Source organism: Notechis scutatus, chromosome 13 (assembly GCF_049901735.1).
Source record: "Notechis scutatus isolate UNSWTSFEM ecotype Mainland chromosome 13, rNotScu1.2, whole genome shotgun sequence".
Classification (NCBI taxonomy): domain Eukaryota; kingdom Metazoa; phylum Chordata; class Lepidosauria; order Squamata; family Elapidae; genus Notechis; species Notechis scutatus.
Window position 1 is genome coordinate 11,266,995 of NC_142021.1, and position 22,215 is coordinate 11,289,209.

General features: G+C 45.6%; 1 protein-coding gene and 3 non-coding genes across 4 annotated transcripts in view; 3 read left to right on the top strand and 1 right to left on the bottom strand.

The window, feature by feature from the left end:
- The window catches only part of DHX37 (DEAH-box helicase 37), a 36,125-nt gene extending 24,083 nt beyond the window's left edge, over positions 1–12,042 (top strand). The window contains exons 18-27 of the mRNA XM_026690063.2: positions 2,423–2,611; positions 3,787–3,911; positions 4,363–4,479; positions 4,934–5,106; positions 5,816–5,930; positions 6,887–7,024; positions 8,768–8,862; positions 9,527–9,600; positions 10,348–10,445; positions 10,640–12,042. Of these exons, the coding sequence (XP_026545848.2) occupies positions 2,423–2,611; positions 3,787–3,911; positions 4,363–4,479; positions 4,934–5,106; positions 5,816–5,930; positions 6,887–7,024; positions 8,768–8,862; positions 9,527–9,600; positions 10,348–10,445; positions 10,640–10,719 (1,204 nt within the window). The 3' untranslated portion in view covers positions 10,720–12,042. The remainder of the gene's footprint in view (positions 1–2,422; positions 2,612–3,786; positions 3,912–4,362; positions 4,480–4,933; positions 5,107–5,815; positions 5,931–6,886; positions 7,025–8,767; positions 8,863–9,526; positions 9,601–10,347; positions 10,446–10,639) is intronic.
- Positions 12,043–15,869: 3,827 nt separating this feature from the next.
- TRNAA-CGC (transfer RNA alanine (anticodon CGC)) lies at positions 15,870–15,941 on the bottom strand. Its single transcript has one exon. It is a non-coding gene; the product is annotated as a tRNA-Ala (tRNA).
- Positions 15,942–18,613: 2,672 nt separating this feature from the next.
- On the top strand, positions 18,614–18,685 carry TRNAD-GUC (transfer RNA aspartic acid (anticodon GUC)). The gene has a single exon. It is a non-coding gene; the product is annotated as a tRNA-Asp (tRNA).
- A 331-nt stretch (positions 18,686–19,016) lies between these two features.
- TRNAF-GAA (transfer RNA phenylalanine (anticodon GAA)) lies at positions 19,017–19,089 on the top strand. Its single transcript has one exon. It is a non-coding gene; the product is annotated as a tRNA-Phe (tRNA).
- Positions 19,090–22,215: the final 3,126 nt, after the last annotated feature.

Sequence of the window (22,215 nt, forward strand, 5' to 3'; positions counted from 1 at the left end):
TACGAAAGACGGAGAGGGACTAGAACCGGGATGGCAAACCTACGGCTCGCATGCTGGAAATGGCGAACCTAGGGCTTGCCAGCCGCTGTTGCTCTTTGCGCGTGCATGCTTGCCAGAAACTGGAAGACCGACCAGGTGGCCGGTGTGCATGCAGAAACTGGAAGTTCAGCTTCCCAGTATCCTTCCAGTTTCTGGTGGTCCCTCCCCAGTGTGCGCACTCGTTGCCCAAAAGATTCGCCAACACTGAACTAGAAGAACTTAGAACAAATGCAGTTGGGTACAATTCTGAATCTACCTTTGCATAACGCAGCATCCGATCCGTTGGAGACGTCCCTCTCGGACGTGTCCTGGTGTGGGAGTAGCTGACCTTAGATAGATTAACAGCGTCGGAAGGGACTTTGTAGGTCATCTAGTCCAACATGTACACACACCTGCCCAAGCAGGAGACCCTACACCATTTCTGACAGATGGCAGTTGAAATTTCTTGTTGAATCAATATCAGGATATGGGCTGCCTGGGTTGCCCCCTAACCACGCTGGATGAAATTGCCAGGTCCCGCTGTCCCAGCAGAGTGAGGAGGGATCCTGAGGGATGATTCACACCCTGGACATCATTTCTTTATTCTCCTCCCATCGGGCAGGAGATACAGAAGCATAGCTAGCCAGACAAATAGGCTGCCAAATGGCTTTTATCCGTGGGCTGTTAGACTTGTAAACGAAACACAACACCACAATCAGATTTAATAGGACAGACTTACAGGGCCAATGTAACAGGTAATATGTCTATACCGATGTAGTATTTTTGTATGTATGTATGTGGAAATGTGTGGCCTAGTTCTTTTACTTACTTGGATTTAGGAATTTTCTTTTAGAATAGAACAGAACAGAATAGAATAGAATAGAATTCTTGATTGGCCAAGTGTGCTTGGACACACAAGGAAATTGTCTTGGTGCAAATGCTCTCAGTGTACATAAAAGAAAAGATAAATTCGTCAAGAGTTAAGAATAGAATTGAATTGAAAGAATAGAATAGAATAGAATAGAATAGAATAGAATAGAATAGAATAGAATAGAATAGAATAGAATTCTTGATTGGCCAAGTGTGATTGGACACACAAGGAATTTGTCTTGGTGCAAATGCTCTCGGTGTACATAAAAGAAAAGATAAATTCGTCAAGAGTTAAGAATAGAATTGAATTGAAATAGAATAGAATAGAATAGAATAGAATAGAATAGAATAGAAAATATGGAATGGAATTAGAATAGAATAGAGAATAGGATAGGATAGGATAGGATAGGATAGGATAGAATTCTTGATTGGCCAAGTGTGATTGGACACACAATGAATTTGTCTTGGTGCAAATGCTCTCAGTGTACATAAAATAAAAGATACATTCATCAAGAGTCAAGAATCATAAGGTACAACACTTAATGATAGTAATAGGATATGATAAGCAATCAAATCATACTAGGAGACAGTCAATATCAATCGTAAGGATACTAGTGACAAAGTTACAGTCATACAGTCACAAGTGGGAGGGGATGGGTGATGAGTGATGAGAAGATTAATACAATAGTGGCGCAGACTTTGTAAATAGTTGGACAGTGTTGGGGGAATTAGTTGTTTAGCAGAGTGATGGCATTCGGGGAAATAACTGTCCTTGTGTCTAGTTGTTCTGGTGTGCAATGCTCTATAGCATCGTTTTGAGGGAAAGAGTTGAAACAATTTATGTCCGGGATGTGAGGGGTCTGTAAATATTTTCACAGCCCTCTTTTTGACTCGTGCAGCATACAGGTCCTCAATGGAAGGCAGGTTGATAGTCCTCAATGGAAGGTAGATTGATAGTAATTGTTTTTTTCTGCAGTCCTAATTATCCCTTGAAGTCTGTGTGTCTCATTATTGAGATGTATTCTGTATTTTGTGTGGGCTGCACCAATGGCAAAGGTAAAGGTTCCTGTTGCACATACGTGCTAGTCGTTTCTGGCTCTAGGGGCCGGTGCTCATCTCTGTTACAAAGCTGAAGAGCCAGTGCTGTCCGAAGACGTCTCCGTGGTCATGTGGCCAGCAGGACTAAACGCCGAAGGTGTATGGAGGAGCGCTGTTACCTTCCCACCAAAGGGGTCCCTATTTTTCTACTTGCATTTTACATGCTTTCGAACTGCTAGTAATACTTCACCTGATCTTGATTCTATGCCTCTGTTTATACAACCCAGGATTGTATTAGCTTTAATTTAGAATTAAAATTTGAAGAATTTTAGTTCTTCAAAAGAAAGGATTGAACATCGAGCAGGTGGGATGGAGTCCATTTTTTTTTTAGTACTTGGTCGAAAGATAATCCTTGACTTACCTTTCATTTGTTTAACAACCTTCCTTCCTTCCCTCTCTTCCAAATGCCCTTCTTCTTCTTCCCTTCTTCTTCCAGGTTGGGAAAGCTGCAGGAAGCCAAGTTCAGCTGTCCCATCAGTCCTTTGGGCGTCCTCATGGCCTCCTTCCCAGTAGCCCCACGCTACGCCAAGATGCTGGCCTTGAGCCAACAGCATCACTGCCTGCCCTACACCATCGCCTTAGTCTCGGCCTTGACGGTGAGGGAGCTGTTTGAAGAGTTCAACAGGTAAAGCCACAGCGGGGCTACCGAGAAACTCAGTGGTTTTTATGGGCTCCAACCTGGTTTGAGGATTTAAAAAAACACTCTTCAAAATGGCACCGATTTGTCCATGGATTTGGAAGAGTTTAGTCATTTTAGTCATTGCACCTCATACAACAAAATCGAATACCATCTTCAAGTGTAAAATTTACGACTATGAAAATAAGCACAAACACACATTCTCACACTCCACACATTGAATTGAAAACCCCTGATATCGCGTTAATATTGCACTATGGGATAGAAGCTGTTTTTCAGCCTATTTGTCCTTGTTTTTATTATTCTGTACCGTCTGCCAGATGGTAATAGTTCAAAAAAAAAGGGTGCCCAGGATGAGATGGATCTTTGAGGATATTTTGAACTTTCTTAAGGCAGCGGGAGCTCTAAAGCTCTTCCAAAGAGGGGAGAAGGCAACCCATGATCCTCTGGGCAATGACATTCACCCTCTGGAGTGCTTTCCTATCTGCCCCTGTGCAATTGGCAAACCATACAGAGGTGCAGGAAGTTAAGATAATCTCTATGGTGCAGCGGTAGAAGGTCACCAGCAGTTTTTCATTTCAGTTGTTGTTTTCTGAGAAGTCTCAGGTAGTATAATCTCTGCTGGGCCCTTTTGGCCAGGGCTGCAATGTGAGCCCCCCAGGTCAAGTCCTCTTTTAGGGTAACACCCAGAAACTTAAAACTGGCCACTTGCTTCCCTCGGTCTCCATTGATAAGCCAGGGCTGGATGTCTGATCTGTTCCTTCTATAGTCCACTATAAGCTCCTTAGTCTTATTGGTGTTGAGGACCAAGTTATTGTCGCCACACCACGAAAGCAACCATTGATCCACCTCATCTCGGCAGGCAGACTCATCCTCCCTGGAGAGGAATCCCACCACTGTTGTATCATCTGCAAATTTAGTAATATGGTAGAAAGAAACATCAGTTTTTTTTTCTTTTGGAAAGTTTGATAAAGCTAACTGAGAACTTGACACTTAAGATTCCTCCAATTATCGCATATTCCTTCTACATTTCACTCTCCCCTCCTCTAAAACATTCGTTTTCCACCCAAAATCAGTAACTAGGGACATTTCTGTGGCCTGCATGATGGAACGATTGTTTCATCGAATCCTTCATTTATTCTTTTTTTTTTTTTTAAATGCAGGCCTGCCCTGAATGAAGAAGATCATGAGAACCTGAAAGGGAAGAGAGCCCGTATGGCACAGATGCAAAGGGTTTGGGCTGGCCAAGGACCTTCCCAGAAGCTGGGAGATCTCATGGTGATGCTTGGTAAAACTGATCTATCTACTTGTCGGTTGAGTTGGGGGATGTAAACTTTCAGTGGGTCAAGGGTTTCCATCAGAAATAAGAGACCCCCCCCCCCCATGATCACTTGAAGTGTTAGTACCACTTTATAAGTTTATAAGTCACCACACGATTAAAAAGATGCTGAGACTCTAGAAAGAGTGCAGGGAAGAGCAACCAAGAGGATTAGGGAACTGGAGGCTAAAACATATGAAGAACAGTTGCTGGAATTGGATTCAGGTTTAATGAAAAGAAGGATTAAGGGTGACATGATAGCAGTGTTCCAATATTTGAGGGGCTGCTGAAGGGGTCAAGCTATTCTAAGCACCTGAAGGCAGGACAAGAAGCAACGGATGGAAATTAAGCAAGGACAGAAGCAGCCTAGAACTAAGGAGAAATTTCCTGACAGTGAGATGCTGTTATTCCGTTACTCCAGGAGCCGTGGGGGCTTGTGAGTATGCAGGATGCACTCCTCATTTCTGTAGCTCCAATGGCCTGCGCTACAAGGCCATGGTGGAAATCCGGCGGCTGCGCGGGCAGCTCACCACGGCAGGTAAGACTCCACACCTGCTGTCTTCCTTGGGACCTGCTCTTCCTTGTCTTGGGAGCATCATTCAGGTGGGGCCACCTCCGTCCGTCCCTTGACTCTCACAATCTTGATATGTGTATGTGTACCAGTGATGAGGATTCAAACACTTTTTTTTAAACTGCTGGTCCTGTGGGCGTGGCTTGGTGGGCGTGGCAGGGAAAGGATACTGCAAAATCCCCATTCCCTCCCCACCCCACTAACCTGCTTTCCAGCTCTGTTCTCCTGTTCAGGGCAACCAAAGGAGACCCAGCCGATCAGCTGGGACTCAGGAGGAGAGAATAGATGGGGTTGGCGGGGCCAGTCAGAGGTGGGATTGGCCAGTCCTCCGAACTACTCAACAATTCCGCTACCGGTTCTCCACAACCAGTCAGAACCGGCTGAATGCCACCTCTGATGTGTGCGTATGTTCCTTTCCAAGTGAATGCCGTTTGCCCGGGTTCAGAGCTCTTCGTTGACCCCCAAATGAAGCCCCCCACAGAAGAACAGGCCACTTTCTTGAGGCAGATTGTCCTGGCCGGATTGGGAGATCACGTCGCCCGAAGGATCCAGGCGGACGAACTCCTTGATGAGAAGTGGAAAAACGGCTACAAGGTCTGCCTCTCAGACTCCTTTTTAAGTGCCAGCAGTTTGCTTCTGGAATTCATTTAATCAATGTTATGTACAAATTGGAAGAAAAAAGGTAGATAGAACAACCCAGTGTGTTGAAACACGGACAGATGTAATTGAAGCCATCTCTAAAAGTAGAGGAAACAAATTAAGAAACTAAAATAGGAAGGAAGGAAGGAAGGGGGGAGGGAGGGAAAAGAATGAAAGAATAAAGAGGGAGAAATAGACGAGGGGAGAAAGGAAGGAAAAAGAAAGAATAGAGAGGAATAAGGGAGGGAAGGAAGGAAGAAATAGAAGGGAGGGGAAGGAGGGAGGGAGGAAAGAGGATGAATGAAAGAAAATAGAGGGAGGAAGGAATAGGGGAGGGAAGGAAGAAAGGAATAGAGGGAAGGAGGAATAGAGGGAGGGAAGGAAAGAAGGGGAAAAGAAAGGAATAAAGGAATAGAGAGAGGAAGAAAAATGTTCCTCGTATGTTATACTTAATAGTTGCTGGTTTACTAATAGATATCATAAAGTAATATAATACGATAAGTAGGTAGTATTGTTGTAAAATGTCACATAATCTTTACAGAGGACTTTTAGCTGCATAGATGAGGTTGCTGTTGGTTGGCGCTAGATGGGAATTTTTAATTCTTTCTTTTCTTTTCCTATTTCTGCCCTCCCTCCTTCCCTCTCCCACCCCTCCCCCAATTAGACACCACTGCTGGACGATCCGGTCTTCATCCACCCCAATTCCATCCTGTTTAAGCAGCTCCCGGAGTTTGTGGTGTATCAGGAAATCGTTGAAACCACCAAGATGTACATGAAAGGTGAGCGGGCGCCTCTTTTCCCTTCCTTGCCTTCTGTGTGTGTGTGGTTTTTTTTTTAATATTCCTTTAAGAAAAGAATCTACACCAGGGGAGAGAAAAGACCAGCAGTGAGCTGCAAATTTTTTAACAACCGGTAGGCGGGGCCAGTTGGTCATGTGACTGGGTGGGTGACATCACTCGTCACACCCAGCCCCGCCTCCCGGCCACTCGCCTCAAAGGAAGAGGTGGGATTCAGCCAATTGGGGCTAATCCCACCGCTGGATGGTCCCGCTCCCACCTGATTTTTTGGCCAGTTTTGGGGCTGTTTTCAGCCGTTTTTCAAGCTGTTCTCAGGCTGTTTTGGGGGCTATTTTCAGGTCACTTTCAGGCTGTTTTTGGGCCAAAAATAGCCCAAGAAACTGCATGAAAATGACTCAAAAACCAGAGTGTTTTGGGGCCAATTTCAGGCAGTTTTTTCAGGCCATATTTGTCCCAGAAAATAGCTTGAAAATGACCTGATAAACAGCCTGAAAATGGCCACAAACCCAGGCCATTTTCAGGGTGTTTTGGGGGGGGTGTTTTTGGCCCAGAAAACAGTTGAAAAATGGCCCCAAAATTCCCCCAATATGGCCTGGGTTTTGGGCCATTTTTCAGGCTGTTTTTCGGGCCATTTTCAAGTCGGTTTTGGCCCTGTAAACGGCCTGAAAACAGCCCCAAAAATGGGCAGGGGTGGGGGCAGCCAGGGGTGGGATTTGCCAGTTCGCTGAACTGTGCCAAATCTTTACTACCAGTCTGCCTAAACCGGTGTGAACCGGCAGCAGCCCAACTCTGGAAAAGACACCTCCAAATAATCCGAAAATAATATATTGCAACCATATTAGCTTAGGAAATTATCATTTGTATTGTGTCACTTTTTAGCCGATCTAAACTTCTGCTTTCTCCCAATTTTCCTTTTCTGGCTTGTCTCCCTTCTGAAGGGGTTTCGGCAATTGAACCTGAGTGGATCCCTCTTCTCCTGCCCCCCTACTGCCATTTTGAAAAGCCCCTGGAAGAGCCGCCTCCATTTTGCTGTCCCAAAACTGGCCATGTCCGTTGCCACAGGCCCAGCGTCTTCTGTAAGTCTGCTTTTCCCCAGGAAATTAAATTATCTTTCTTTTCTCCTTACCAGTCCGCCACAAAAGAAACGGAAGTTCAGTTGCGATTCTATTACCTTTGGCAAATCCTGCTTGTGTGCCTCGGAACCACTTTCTATATTATTGTGCAAGTGGTCCTTGACTTACGACTGCAAGTCAGGCCAAAATTTGCACTGCTCAACAAGACAGTTGTTAAATGAATTATGACTTGTTGAGCGAATCCCTGTAGCAATTAAGTTGTTATTATTATTATTCATCGCACAGTCAGCCAGATGTTCAGACTGGGTTTGGCATTTTTGTCTACCTATCGAGTCCTTACCCAGGACCTGGGATAAGCGAATATGGAAGTTTAATGGCGTTTACAAATCTCGCCGCTGGATGGAAGCTGTTCCAAGTAAAGCTGCCTTCTGCAATTGACTGATGGCAAATTAGTCAATGCCATTGATGGTGTTCAAGTGATGCGCCAGTTGTTTTGGAACTGCACCCACCCAAGTACTATTGGTACTACCCTTGCTTACCTTTGCCACAGTCATTTCATTTCTATTTGTAGGTCTTTGTATTTTGTTATCTTCTCCAGTTCTTTCTTTTCTATTCTGCTGTCTCCAGGCACTGCCACATCCACTATCTAGACTTTTTTGTCGTTCTTATCGACATCTGTTAAGTCCAGAGTGTTATATGGTAGGTGCGTGTCTGTCTGGATTCTGAAGTCCCAGAGCAATTTCACTTATTCATGTTCTATGACTTTTTCTATTTTATGGTCCCACCAGTTCTTGCTTACAGGCAAATGATATTTCTTGCAGATCTTCCAATGCACCATTGTTGTGACTTTGTCATGCTGCTGCTTGTAGTCAGTTTATTATTGTTATTATTATTGTTGTTATTGTTATTATTAAATCTTTAGTGAGATTCACAGCCTTTGACTGTGAAGTCCTAACCTAGGAACTGTTCAAGTAGCGTCGGAGGATATAAGCTGTTCCAAGTGGGGTGGTTTTTTGTAGAATCAGGGTATTCAAGTCTGATAAATTCAGAATTTCCAATTAGTGAGGTAGCCCTTTAGGTATTGCTCCAAGGGCTCCAATTACAATTGGGATAACACACGATTTCTTTTTCCAAAGTCGCTCAACTTCAATTAGTAAGTCCCGATACTTTGTGATTTTTTCTTGCTGCGTGTCTACAATTCGTGCATCACCAGATATTACAATGTCAATGAACCAAATTATTATTATTATTATTATTATTATTATTATTATTATTATTATTATTATCTTTATTCATTAAACATGAAACACAGTCAACTGAACATTCAGCAATGTATCACAAATATCATTGATATTATTATTAGCTCTTTTATTCATTAAACATGCAATTCAGTCACCTGAACATTCAACAATGCATCACAAATAGTCCACCTGTGGCCTTACTCCCATGTCGACCCTGAGTTCATAATTGTGCCTTCCTTTTGGCAGCTCTGTGCATGCGCAGGCTGGGAACTGGCTCCAGCTGCTCCTCCGCCTCACTGCTGTCTGAGCCCGAAGGCAACTGATGACTGCCAGCCTGCCCTGGCCCCATCTCTGCCTCTGATGCAGAGCCCTTGTCCGAGCCTTCCTCAGCCTCCAGGACCTGCCCAACCTCCTCACTACCGTCCGACTCTGCTGCCGGCTCCACCAGCCACCGGCGGGCCACAACATACCTGTATATTCGTTCAGCTCCCTTCTCTTCCTACAGATCGGGTCGGTTGGGCGCTTCCTGCGGTGGAGGTTGATTATCCCGAAGGCCTTGATCGTTTCAAACATTTTGCCAGGTTTCTCCTGGAAGGAAAGGTGAGTGCCAGCCTCGCTTTTACAGCCAGTCCTCAACTTACGACCACAGTTGGGACCGGAACTTAGAGCACTAAAGCGACGCAACCTTAAAGCGAGTTGTCAATACGATTGCACCCAATTTTATGGCCTTTCTGCTGTGGTCATTAAGCGAACCTGGGAATGGCGATCATGTGGCCCCAGGACCCTGCAACTGTCAAATGCAGTCATAAGAGTGAGAATTGGTCGTAAGTCCATTTTCAGCCCCATCGTAACTTCAAATGGTCTCTGAACCAATGGCCATAAGATGAGGACTGTATCTGTATCTCGTCCTCTGCCATGATCCGTTGCTGTTTTAGACTTTCACTGAATTTTAAGCATTTTCCCCAACCTTAGACCCGCCCGTTAATTGCATTCGACTACAAATACCAAGTTCTCCACCCAGCAGTAGCCAAATTAGCTGCACATGGGAGTTGTGATCCAGCAACAACTAGAAGGCCATTAATTTCCTACTTTTACATTTTTTTAAATCTTTTTTTTTTGGGGGGGGAGACTGCATTTACTTGGATATGAATACAGCAGCTTAAGAAGTTGGTGACGAGTGATTGAATAAATTCAATAAATTCATCAGGGTGTCGAATTCACAAATAAATAGATTAATCCAGCGGCTCTCTTTTCTTTTTCCTAGGTTGTGAAATTGTTGGCGGCTTACCGCCGTTGCCTGCTGTCGAGCCCAGTCACGATGCTGAAGACCTGGTCCAAGTAAGTTGTGAGCTTTCTCTCCTCTACTTGTGTATGGGGTGTGAAAATTGTGTATCTGTCTCTTTCCACACCAGAGAGCCAGGGACCTGTTACATTTGCTCCCATGCTTACCTTTGATTGAATCAGAATAGAGCTGGAAGGGCCTGGGAGGTCATCTAGTCCAGCCCCCTGCTCAAACAAATGGCTATCCAATCTATTTTTAAAAACCTCCAGTGACTTCTGGTGGCGAGCTGTTCCACTGATTAATTGTTTCCACTGTTAGGAAGTTCCTCCTTAATTCCAGGTTGCTTCTCTCCTTGATTAGGTTCCATCCATTGTTTCTTGTCCTGCCTTCAGGTTTTTGGAGAATAATTTGACCCCCTCTTCTTTGGGGCAGCCCCTCAAATACTGGAAGACTGGCTATCATGTCCCCCCCAGTCCTTCTTTTCTCTAAACTAGCCAGACCCAAATCCTCCAACTGTTCCTTATTATGTTTTAGCCTCCAGGCCTTTAATCATCTTAGTTGCTCTTCTTTGCAACTCTTTCTAGAGTCTCAATATCTTTTTTGAAATGTGGTGACCAAAACTGGATGTTTCCAGGTGTGGCCTTACCAAGGCTTTATAAAGCAGCACTAATACTTCACGTGATTTTGATTCTATGCCTCTGTTTATACAACCAAGGACTGTATTAGCATTTTTGGCTGCTGCCGCACACTGATTGATCAAAAGTTGGTTTTATTTGCCCCTTTGGGATTGATTTTCCTTATAGACTTCAGCCCAGGACAGAATCTTTGCTTCAAGCGCTCGTTTCTGAAAATGCTGATAACCGGGACACTTTACAGCTAGCCTGGAAGAAAAATCCAAAATGTAAGCATTAAAATTATTATTTTTTAATTTTTCAGTTTGTTTTTTTTAATTTATTTATTCTGCCACTAAAGACTTGTTTTATAACCTGTGGTCATTGGGAATCACGATTGCAAGCTAAATTCAGGAATGGAAACTTTTAATCACAGCAGACTGACAGCTCACTCCTTTCTCCAATTTTAATCTTCTCCTTTCAGATTTATTGGCTGAATACTGCCAGTGGGTTCCAGAAGTCACTCACGAGGAAATTGCTAAAATGTGGCCTCCGGTGCATTGATGCGGTGAATGTTTGAGCCAGGAACTCTCCAGCTTGTGTTCTTCCCGAAAAGCCCATGAAGATTTTCCTGGGGAAAAGCAAGATCCGTAATTGCACAAGGAAAGGGAAGAAAGATTAAACCTTTCTTCATTTGTCATCCCAAGGGGCAACGTGTGCAATTTGTGACCTGCAAAGGAGCACAACACGTGATATTTGCGACCTGCAAAAAATAATAATCGTGCAGATGTTCAGCTGTGCTGAATGCAGCAGCTGTCCAGTGAACAAAAACAATGCACATCATTTCATACAAAAAAAATTCAGAGTTTTCCAACCTTGGGAACTTTTTAAGACTTCAACTCCCAGAATCCTCCAGGCTTCTCTTGAGAACAGACTCTATGGCTGCTCATCCAATATTTCTCAACCTGAGCACTATTTTAAGAAGTTTGGACTTCAATTCCCAGAATTCCCCCAGCTAGCAAAGTTTGGGAAACCCTGGATTTCAGTGGCAAGGATCTTGCATTCCATTAAGCAGCATTTACGTTAATCATGGTTTTCTGGCTAAGCCACGGTGATTATGTTTTCCCCCAGAAACCTGGCTTAAATATACGTCCCAATAGGTTGGTTCACACAAATAACCTGAGCCACAAACATAAAGATTTAGCAGAGTAGAGCATATATGCTCTTTATAAATTTCAACCAAACAACTAACTACAGTTATTCCAAGTTTTGTAAGAGATAAATGTCAAGAAAGGGAATATTCTAATATGTCACCTCATATTGGAAAAAAACCTACAGTTTTGAATATCTTTTTACCTATTTCTTTACGTTTAAAAGACACTCATCATGGCATTTTTCAGTTTGTATCCACAGGGTGCCACAGCTATTTGTAAATAGCTGAATGAACATTTGCTGTTAGTGTTTGGTTATTTATTTTCCTTTGTTTAGACATGCACACCATCCAGAGGTTTTATTCTGAATGCTTGTGGCTGGTGCAATGAGCAGATTTTTCTTTCCAGATATGGTTGCTTTCTATCCCAGTTGCAGTTGTAAAAATGTCCATGGAACAACTCCAGTTTTGGGGTTTTTTTTGATCATCCAGTTGGAAAGAATGAAGTCGAATGGATTTACTTGGTATCCAGTGCCTCTTGTAAAAACAAAAAAAAATTACAAATATAAGAAGACGGATGGATGTCTTGGGGAGGGAAATCTCCTAAATTTTCCTATACCTCTTCTGGCCTTAAAAATCCCCTATAGTAATTATTTAGAAAAACAACGGAAGCATTTCCTGTTCGTATTTGGATATTACCCCAAAGGGTTTTCTGAAATAAATTGGTTTTCATCCAATCCACTGGTTCAGCCATTCCTTGGCCAATAACAGCGTTATATATTCATTCATTGACGTTGCTGGCAATCACCTGCTTGGGTGGGTGGTGGGGGTTGGACTAGATGACCTCCAAGGTCCCCTTCCAACTCTGTTATTCTATATTCAGCGGAACAGATTCTGCAACCATTGTAAATAGCAGAATTTCCGCTGCTAAGCAGTGCTGTTGCAAAGCAAGCCATGCCCAGTTTTATTTCTTTGGCGCCATTGTTCAGTGGAGCACTGCAGTTGTAAAGGCCCAGACTCTCCCCTTCAAACGATAAGAATGAACTTTTGAAAACTGGGTATTTCAAAAGGAATTCTTTATTGAAAACGAAGACAGCAAGTCCACATTCAAAGAAGGATCTGATATCCTTCCAAGTATGCAGCATAGATAAAGGGATGATATAGATAAATAATATAGATAAATATAGATAAACATAGATAAAGGACCCTCCCTTTATTCCGGTGTGGATTTTGTCAATACAAAGAAGCAACATGTTAATTTCCTCCCTTTTTTTTTCTGGGAATGTAGTTGAGAAAAGATTCCCAGGAAGCTTCTTTCGGAGCTGGAATTTTTATGGCCCCTTCTCCTCTTGCTATCTCTCCAGTGGTGGTATTCTTAACGGTTCGGTCCGGTTCTGCAGAGCCGGTAGCAGCGATGAGCAGCGGAGACCGAACCAGTTCTCTCAGGGGCTCTGCTGTTGGGCCCACCTGCCCACCTGGGCTCTCACGCTCACCTTTATCCTCTGAATTTGAAGCGCAGCTGCTTTGGCCGCACAGCAGCTGCTGAAGCAACTGGGATCGTGCAAGGCTTGCAGGCAGCAAGTTAGAACACCTCATGCGGCTGCGCAAACGCCCCTGCGCAAAGTGCGCATTTGGCGTGCACGCAGCGCGCACGCACGCAAAGCGCGCCCACTAAGCCACGCCCACTGAACCGGTGGTAAAAAATATTTGAATCCCACCACACTATCTCTCCAAGAGGGGACAAGTTTCCAGGCCTCTGGGCTCCAGTCCCCAGTTGTATATTGTGTGCAAGTTATACAGATTCAATACAAGAATTAAGATATTCAGGTTACATTAAAAAAAGGGATTACTTGTACCAACCGCCCCCCTTCTTCCATTGAAGAATGGCAGATACACGGATCTGACAGCAGCGGTTAAAGAGAATCACGTTAAGAGGCTTCCTGGACATGTCAGAAATGGTGTAGGTTCTCCTGCTTGAGCAGGGGGTTGGACTTGATGACCTCCAAGGTCCCTTCCAAGTCTGGCATTCTATATTCAACGGAACAGAACTTGCCTTCAGAAGTTGTGGGAGCTTCATCCCTGGAAGCTTTCAAGAAGAGACTGGACTGCCATCTGTCAGAATTGGTGTAGGGTCTCCTGCTTTCATTGACATTGCTGGCCATCATCTGCTTGGGTGGGGGGTTGGACTAGATGACCTCCAAGGTCAATTCCAACTCTGTTAATCTGTATCTAGATTCCTTGACCCCGGCATGCTGCACAATCGTAAATACATGCCCAGTTGCCAAATGCCCAAATTTTGAGCCCACGAATGTGGGGAATGCTGCAACGGTCGTAAGTGCGAAGACCGGTCCTAAATCACTTTTTCCAGCGCTGTTGTAACTTGAGCAGTCACTTAAACCAATGCTAAGTCAAGAACTACCTATAATGGGATGCAAAAGAAGAAGTTGGATCAGTTGGCTGAATATTGGACATCCATTTGTCCTTAGATGGCGTAAGAACTCCTGCCTCGGCCAGGGAGTCGGACTAGATGACCTCCAGGGTTCCTTTCAGCCCTGGGATTCTATGATTTATACAGGTAGTCCCTGACTTAAAAACAGTTCATTTAGTGATGGTTCAAAGTTACAATGGCACTGGGAAAAAATGACGTACAACCATTTTTCACAGTTACGACCTTTGTGTCATCCCCATACTCACCGGATCAAAATTCAGATGCTTGGCAGCCGATTCATTTTATGACCGTTGCTGTGTCCCTAGGGTCCCCTTTTGTGCCATTCTGACAAAGTCCAGAAACGGTGTAAGGCCTCCTGCTTGGGTGGTGGGTTGGACTAGATTACCTCCAAGGTCCCTTCCAGGTCTTGTTATTCTACACTGCTCAAAAAAATAAAGGGAACACTTAAACAACACAATGTAACTCCAAGTCAATCACACTTCTGTGAAATCAAACTGTTAGCAAGACATCCCCAATAAAGGAGTGGTTCTGCAGGCGGTGACCACAGACCACTTCTCAGTTCCTATGCTTTCTGGCTGATGGTTTGGTCACTTTTGAATGCTGGCGGTGCTTTCACTCTAGTGGTAGCATGAGACGGAGTCTACAACCCACACAAGTGGCTCAGGTAGTGCAGCTCATCCAGGATGGCACATCAATGCGAGCTGTGGCAAGAAGGTTGCTGTGTGTGTCAGCGTAGTGTCCAGAGCATGGAGGCGCTACCAGGAGACAGGCCAGTACATCAGGAGATGTGGAGGAGGCCGTAGGAGGGCAACAACCCAGTATCAGGACCGCTACCTCCACCTTTGTGCAAGGAGGGTCAGGAGGAGCACTGCCAGAGCCTTGCAAAATGACCTCCAGCGGGCCACAAATGGGCATGTGGCTGCTCAAACGGTCAGAAAGAGACTCCATGAGGGTGGTATGAGGGCCCAACATCCAGAGGTGGGGGTTGTGCTTACAGCCCAACACCATGCAGGACGTTTGGCATTTACCAGAGAACACCAAGATTGGCAAATTTGCCATTGGTGCCCTGTGCTCTTCACAGATACAAGTAGGTTCACACTGAGCACATGTGACAGACATAACAGGGTCTGGAGACACCGTGGAGAACGTTCTGCTGCCTGCAACATCCTCCAGCATAACCGGTTTGGCAGTGGGTCAGTAATGGTGTGGGGTGGCATTTCTTTAGGGGGCCGCACAGCCCTCCATGTGCTCGCCACAGGTAGCCTGACTGCCATTAGGTACCGAGATGAGATCCTCAGACCCCTTGTGAGACCATATGCTGGTGCGGTTGGCCCTGGGTTCCTCCTAATGCAAGACAATGCTAGACCTCATGTGGCTGGAGTGTGTCAGCAGTTCCTGCAAGACGAAGGCATTGATGCTATGGACTGGCCCGTCCGTTCCCCAGACCTGAATCCAATTGAGCACATCTGGGACATCATGTTTCGCTCCATCCACCAATGCCACGTTGCACCACAGACTGTCCAGGAGTTGGGGGATGCTTTAGTCCAGGTGTGGGAGGAAATCCCTCAGGAGACCATCCACCACCTCATCAGGAGCATGCCCAGGCATTGTAGGGAGGTCATACAGGCACGTGGAGGCCACACACACTACTGAGCCTCATTTTGACTTGTTTTAAGGACATCAAAGTTGGATCAGCCTGTAGTGTTTTTTTCCACTTTAATTTTGAGTGTAACTCCAAATCCAGACCTCCATGGGTTGCTCAATTTGATTTCCATTGATAATTTTTGTGTGATTTTTGCTGTCAGCACATTCAACTATGTAATGAACAACGTATTTAATGAGAATATTTCATTCATTTAGATCTAGGATGTCTTATTTTTGTGTTCCCTTTATTTTTTTTGAGCAGTGTAGATATCCATGGGGAAGCCAGGTTCACTTCACTGCTGGGTTCCTAACTTATCAACTGCAATGATTTCCTTAGCAAACAAGGCAAGAAAAGTCTTAAAACGGGGGCCAAAACTCAAAGTTAACAAGCTCCTCACTTAACGACAGAAATTTGAGGGGAGAGCGCTCTCTTGTGGTCGTAAACAACTGAACGGGGAGAAAAAAAAAGTGTGGAGATGCCGGGGATTGAACCCGGGGCCTCATACATGCAAAGCATGCGCTCTACCACTGAGCTACATCCCCTTCCCGGGCAAAACCCTTCCAGCGGGAAATACAAAGCTATTCCATTGTTACCTTTTTTCCCCCCCTCCCTCCTTCCAAAACTGTTCCTATTTTCTCTCCTTCTTCTCACGTGCAACTTTTTCCCGTGCAGACAGAAGCGCCTCCTGCTCGGGTCTCTGGGGTGGAGGAGAAGGGTAACCAGGGACAGCTGCAACTATTGGGGGGCGGAATCCAGGATTTGGGGCTGCTTCGGGAGGCTTCTCCTTCCTCTTGGGGGGCAAGGGCCCCGTTTGGAGAGCAGCAGGACACCCAAAGGAAGCTGGGCCTTTGGATTGGACGGTTTTTGTTTTATGGGAAAGACAGAAGAGGGAGGGAGGGAAGGAAGGAAGGAAGGACAGAGAAAGAGATGGGACAAGGGAGGAATGGAGGGAGGGGAGGAGGGAAGGAAGGGAAGAGGGAGGGAGGAAGGGAGGGGACGATAGGAAGGGAGGAAGGAACTAGAAAGGGAAGGAAGGGAGCGAGGAAAGAGGAGAGAGGGGAAGATAGGAAGGGGGAAGGAAGTAGAAAGAAAGGGAGGGGGAGGAAGGAAAGAAGGGAAAAGGGAGGGAGGGAGGGAAGGGAAGATAGGAAGGGAGGAAGGAACCAGAAAGGGAAGGAAGGGAGCGAGGAAAGAGGAGAGAGGGAAGATAGGAAGGAGGAAGGAAGTAGAAAGGAAGGGAGGGGGAGGAAGGGAGGGAGGGAGGGGAACATAGGAAGGGAGGAAGGAGCTAGAAAGGGAAGGAAGGGAGGGAGGAAAGAGGAGAGAGGGGAAGATAGGAAGGGGGAAGGAAGTAGAAAGGAAGGGAGGGGGAAGGAAGGAAGGAAGGGAAGAGGGAGGAAGGGAGGGAGGGGACGATAGGAAGGGAGGAAGGAACTAGAAAGGGAAGGAAGGGAGGGAGGAAAGAGGAGAGAGGGGAAGATAGGAAGGGGGAAGGAAGTAGAAAGGAAGGGAGGGGGAGGAAGGAAAGAAGGGAAGAGGGGGAAGGGAGGGAAGGGAAGATAGGAAGGGAGGAAGGAACCAGAAAGGGAAGGAAGGGAGGGAGGAAAGAGGAGAGAGGGGAAGATAGGAAGGGAGGAAGGAAGTAGAAAGGAAGGGAGGGGAGGAAGGAAAGAAGGGAAGAGGGAGGGAGGGAGGGAAGGGAAGATAGGAAGGGAGGAAGGAACCAGAAAGGGAAGGAAGGGAGGGAGGAAAGAGGAGAGAGGGGAAGATAGGAAGGGAGGAAGGAAGTAGAAAGGAAGGGAGGGGAGGAAGGAAAGAAGGGAAGAGGGAGGGAGGGAGGGAAGGGAAGATAGGAAGGGAGGAAGGAACCAGAAAGGGAAGGAAGGGAGAGAGGAAAGAGGAGAGAGGGGAAGATAGGAAGGAGGAAGGAAGTAGAAAGGAAGGGAGGGGGAGGAAGGAAAGAAGGGAAGAGGGGGGAGGGAGGGAAGGGAAGATAGGAAGGGAGGAAGGAACTAGAAAGGGAAGGAAGGGGAGGGAGGAAAGAGGAGAGAGGGGAAGATAGGAAGGGGGAAGGAAGTAGAAAGGAAGGGAGGGGGAGGAAGGAAAGAAGGGAAGAGGGGGAAGGGAGGGAAGGGAAGATAGGAAGGGAGGAAGGAACCAGAAAGGGAAGGAAGGGAGAGAGGAAAGAGGAGAGAGAGGAAGATAGGAAGGGGGAAGGAAGTAGAAAGGAAGGGAGGGGGAGGAAGGAAAGAAGGGAAGAGGGAGGGAGGGAGGGAAGGGAAGATAGGAAGGGAGGAAGGAACCAGAAAGGGAAGGAAGGGAGAGAGGAAAGAGGAGAGAGGGGAAGATAGGAAGGAGGAAGGAAGTAGAAAGGAAGGGAGGGGAGGGAGGGGAGGGAGGGAGGGAACATAGGAAGGGAGGAAGGAACTAGAAAGGGAAGGAAGGGAGGGAGGAAAGAGGAGAGAGGGGAAGATAGGAAGGGGGAAGGAAGTAGAAAGAAAGGGAGGGGGAAGGAAGGAAGGAAGGGAAGAGGGAGGAAGGGAGGGAGGGGACGATAGGAAGGGAGGAAGGAACTAGAAAGGGAAGGAAGGGAGGGAGGAAAGAGGGAGAGAGGGGAAGATAGGAAGGGGGAAGGAAGTAGAAAGAAAGGGAGGGGGAAGGAAGGGAAGAGGGGGAAGGGAGGGAGGGGACGATAGGAAGGGAGGAAGGAGCTAGAAAGGGAAGGAAGGGAGGGAGGAAAGAGGAGAGAGGGAAGATAGGAAGGGGGAAGGAAGTAGAAAGGAAGGGGGGAGGAAGGGAGGGAGGGAGGGGAACATAGGAAGGGAGGAAGGAACTAGAAAGGGAAGGGAGGGAGGGAGGAAAGTGGAGAGAGGGGAAGATAGGAAGGGGGGAAGGAAGTAGAAAGAAAGGGAGGGGGAAGGAAGGAAGGAAGGGAAGAGGGAGGAAGGGAGGGAGGGGACGATAGGAAGGGAGGAAGGAGCTAGAAAGGGAAGGAAGGGAGGGAGGAAAGAGGAGAGAGGGGAAGATAGGAAGGGGGAAGGAAGTAGAAAGGAAGGGAGAGGGGAGGAAGGAAGGAAGGGAAGAGGGAGGGAGGGAGGGAAGGGAAGATAGGAAGGGAGGAAGGAACTAGGGAGGGAAGGAAGGAGAGAACAAGCATGGAATCAGCATGTGCGCAACTTAACTGACCTGTTTCGGAAGACAGCGCTCGAGCTCCTCCTCGTTAGTATAGTGGTAAGTATCCCCGCCTGTCACGCGGGAGACCGGGGTTCGATTCCCCGACGGGGAGGCTTGATGTTTTCTTTTCCAATAAAGTAAATTCCAAAAACGAGGGGGGGGGGGAAACTCTTAACCAAAGCCGCACATGCTTTCTACCCCCGCAGAGTAAGGTTTGTTTGTTTTTTAATTCCTTCATTAAATTCTCTGACTTTTGCCTCTGAGGCTCCTTCCTTCCCTCCCTCAAGTCTCTCGCAGGGGGCGGCTGACAATGCAACAGATACAAGGAGAAGGATTAAAACAACCCCCCCTAACACGCAACCCTGCTTGTTCTCCGGAGACTGAAAGGGGGAAAATGGGCCTCCGGGTCTTGAAGGGGAGGACGAAGAGCCAGGATGACATCAGCCGAAATAGCTCAGTTGGGAGAGCGTTAGACTGAAGATCTAAAGGTCCCTGGTTCGATCCCGGGTTTCGGCAGTTTCTTTTTTTTTTTCTTGAGGGCAGTGTGTGTTGAGTGTGTGTGTGTTGTGTTATGTTGTATTGCAAAAAAAAACCCTTTTTGTGCGGCACCCTGAAAAGAAAGGGGAGTGGAGGGGAGCGGGGCGGGAGCCATGCCTTCCTTCAGCTGCGTTGTGTGCGGTTTGTGTTTTGCAAAGCATGCAAAGTTACATGGGCCCTACAGAATCTTTGGGTTGTCCCAAAGGTCCTTTTTCAGGAGGCAACTGGACTTTCTTGGGTTTTTTTCTTTTCTTTTGAAGACATTTTGCTTCTCATCCAAGAAGCTTCTTCAGCTCTGACTGGATGGTGGGGAATGGAAGGATTGATATTCCTTGCAGACAGCTGGTCATTTGCATCCTTTTGGAGGGTCGTTGAGGCCACTTGGGGGTTTAGCACTAATAGGAATGGATTTCCAGAGGGGAAAAAAATGACAGACCACAGGAACTATTTGCACTACTCAGGTGACCCTCCAAATGGCCTCAACGACCCTCTAAAAGGATGCAAATGACCAGCTTGTCTGCAAGGAGTATCAATCCTTTCCTTCCCTACCATCCAGTCAGAGCTGAAGAAGCTTCTTGGAGGAGAAACAACACGTCTTCAAAAGAAAAAGAAAAAAAACAAGAAAGTCCAGTTACCGCCTGAAAAAGCACCTTTGGGACAACTGCGACCTGGATGACTGAGAATCTCTACAGACTGTACAATTTGGGATGAACAGACTTTGAATGGTGTGGGAGTAGGAACGGATTTCCAGAGGGAAAATGGCAGACCATGGGTTGAAAGTCTGTTTGCCGCAAGTGAAAGTGGCAGAGAGTTGGCAGAGAGAAGAAAGAAAGAGGACAATAACGAGTAAAAAGGGAAGCTTACGAGGTTGGGAGATATATCACACCGATATTAATAGAAAGGAATCCAGTGGCTGGAAGGTGACTGGAAGGTGTGGAGGATTTGGACTATTTCATTCAATTTTTATGCTGAAAGTCTTTATTAAATCGGAGACAGGAAGAAGATCGGAGCTGACGGAACAGAGACAGTGCGGCGCCACAGGTGATACTTAGAAACCCTGAAGTTATCATAATAATTGCGAGAAGGAGTGTCCGGGATATCATATATAGCAGGGGTCCCCAACCACCGGTCCGCGGACCGGCACCGGTCCGTGGAACAACTTCTACCGGCAGCTTGCTGGCGCCGCCATCTTTTTTTCATGAAAAAGTGCTTCCGTGAGCTTTTCCGGTGAAAGCTCACCGGAAGCACGCTTTCATCAAAAAGATGGCGGCGCCAGCGCTCCGTGAGCTTTTCCGGTAGAAAGCTCACCGGAAGCACGTTTCATCAAAAGATGGCGGCACCAGCGCTTCGGTGAGCTTTTCCGGTAGAAAGCCATTTCTACCCGAAAAGCTCATCGAAGCTAGCGCCGCCTTTTTGATGAAAACGTGCTTCCGTGAGGTCACAGGAAGCACTTTTTCATCAAAAGATGGCGGCGCCCAGCTGATGCCGGTACCGGCGCGGCGCCCAGCTGATGCCGGTACCGGGCCGCGGCGTCAAAAAGGTTGGGGATCACTGATATATAGGATGTCAAGAGATGAAATAATCATGTATAAAGGTAAAGAAGTCTTGATTCTCAAACAAATACCAAGAAGAGTAAGAGAACAAAGACGAGAATATAAATTCTTAGCAGCTTACCTAAATCAGAAAAGAATCATATTTAAATGGCTAATCCCAGAGGGGATGTTAGTTTCTTGGGATGAAAGGAAAATCAAAATAGACTCCATGGAAAAGGCCCAGGAATTTTATGAACGATTGGTAGGCCCGGAAGACCAGAGCAGTAAGGAGGAACTGGAAACAAACTCCCAGGAAGATCAAAGCTATCATAAGAACAGAGATGGAACTTTAGGAAATCAAAGAAATACTCAATTACAACAGGAGAGAAAAGAAAGTAGGACACATCTTCAGGCACAAGGAGAGACTGGAGCCATTACAAGACAAAGAGCGAAACAGAACTAATTAAATGGAAGAAGAAAAGAAACTACTATCAATTAATATAAATGGTTTAAACTCGACGATAAAAAGGAAAAGGATAATAGCCAAACTAATCAAACAAAATGCTGATATAGTATGTCTACAAGAAACTCATATAAAGAAATCAGTTGCAAAATACTTAGAATGTCTGAAATTAGGGAAGCTATTCACCATACCAGCAGACCCAGGGAAAAAGAAAGGGCTTGCAGTATATGTTAAAGAGGATTTGAAAGCAGATTAAGGAAGAAGAATATAAATTGCAAGCGTTTGCGGATGATATGATTTTTTTCATTGAGGAACCAATAGAAAGAGGACAAAAGTTGATGAATGAATTAGAACAATTTGGAGCAGTAGCAGGACCAAAAATTAATAGGAAGAAAACAAAATTAATGACCAAAAAATTAACAGAAACACAGAAATTAGAACTAGAAGAAGTTATGGGAATACAAGTGATAAAGAAAGCTAAATACTTAGGAATATGGTTGACAGCACATTGTAAGACGCTTAAGGAAAATAATTATGATAAATTGATGCAGCAGGTAAAGAAGGATTTAGAAACATGGGGCAAACTGCAACTTTCATTATTAGGCAGGATTGCTGCTATTAAAATGAATATTCTTCCAAAATTCCTATATATATTTCAGACAATCCCAATCAAAGTACATAAATTTTTTTTGAAGAACTTAATAAAATAACTGTAAAATTCATTTGGCAAGGGAAAAAACCTAGAATAAACTTAAAGGCAATGCAGATATGAAGAGCAGGGGAGGGCTGGCACTTCCAAATTGGGAGTTGTATTATATACAACCTCTTTAGTATGGTTGAAGGAATGGGTGAATTTAACCAATAAGAAAATATTATTCTTAGAAGGCCATGACTTGCAGAGGGGGTGGCATGCTTTTTTATGGGATGTTGGGAAAACTAGCCAGAAATATTTTCACAGACACCTAATCAGAGATTCATTATTGACTAATTGGAAGAAAATACGGAAAAAATACTATTTAAAAATACCAATTTGGATCTCAACAATGGAGGCGACGATTCACCCAAATAATCTGGATATTACTAAAATGATTAAATATAAGGACCTATTGG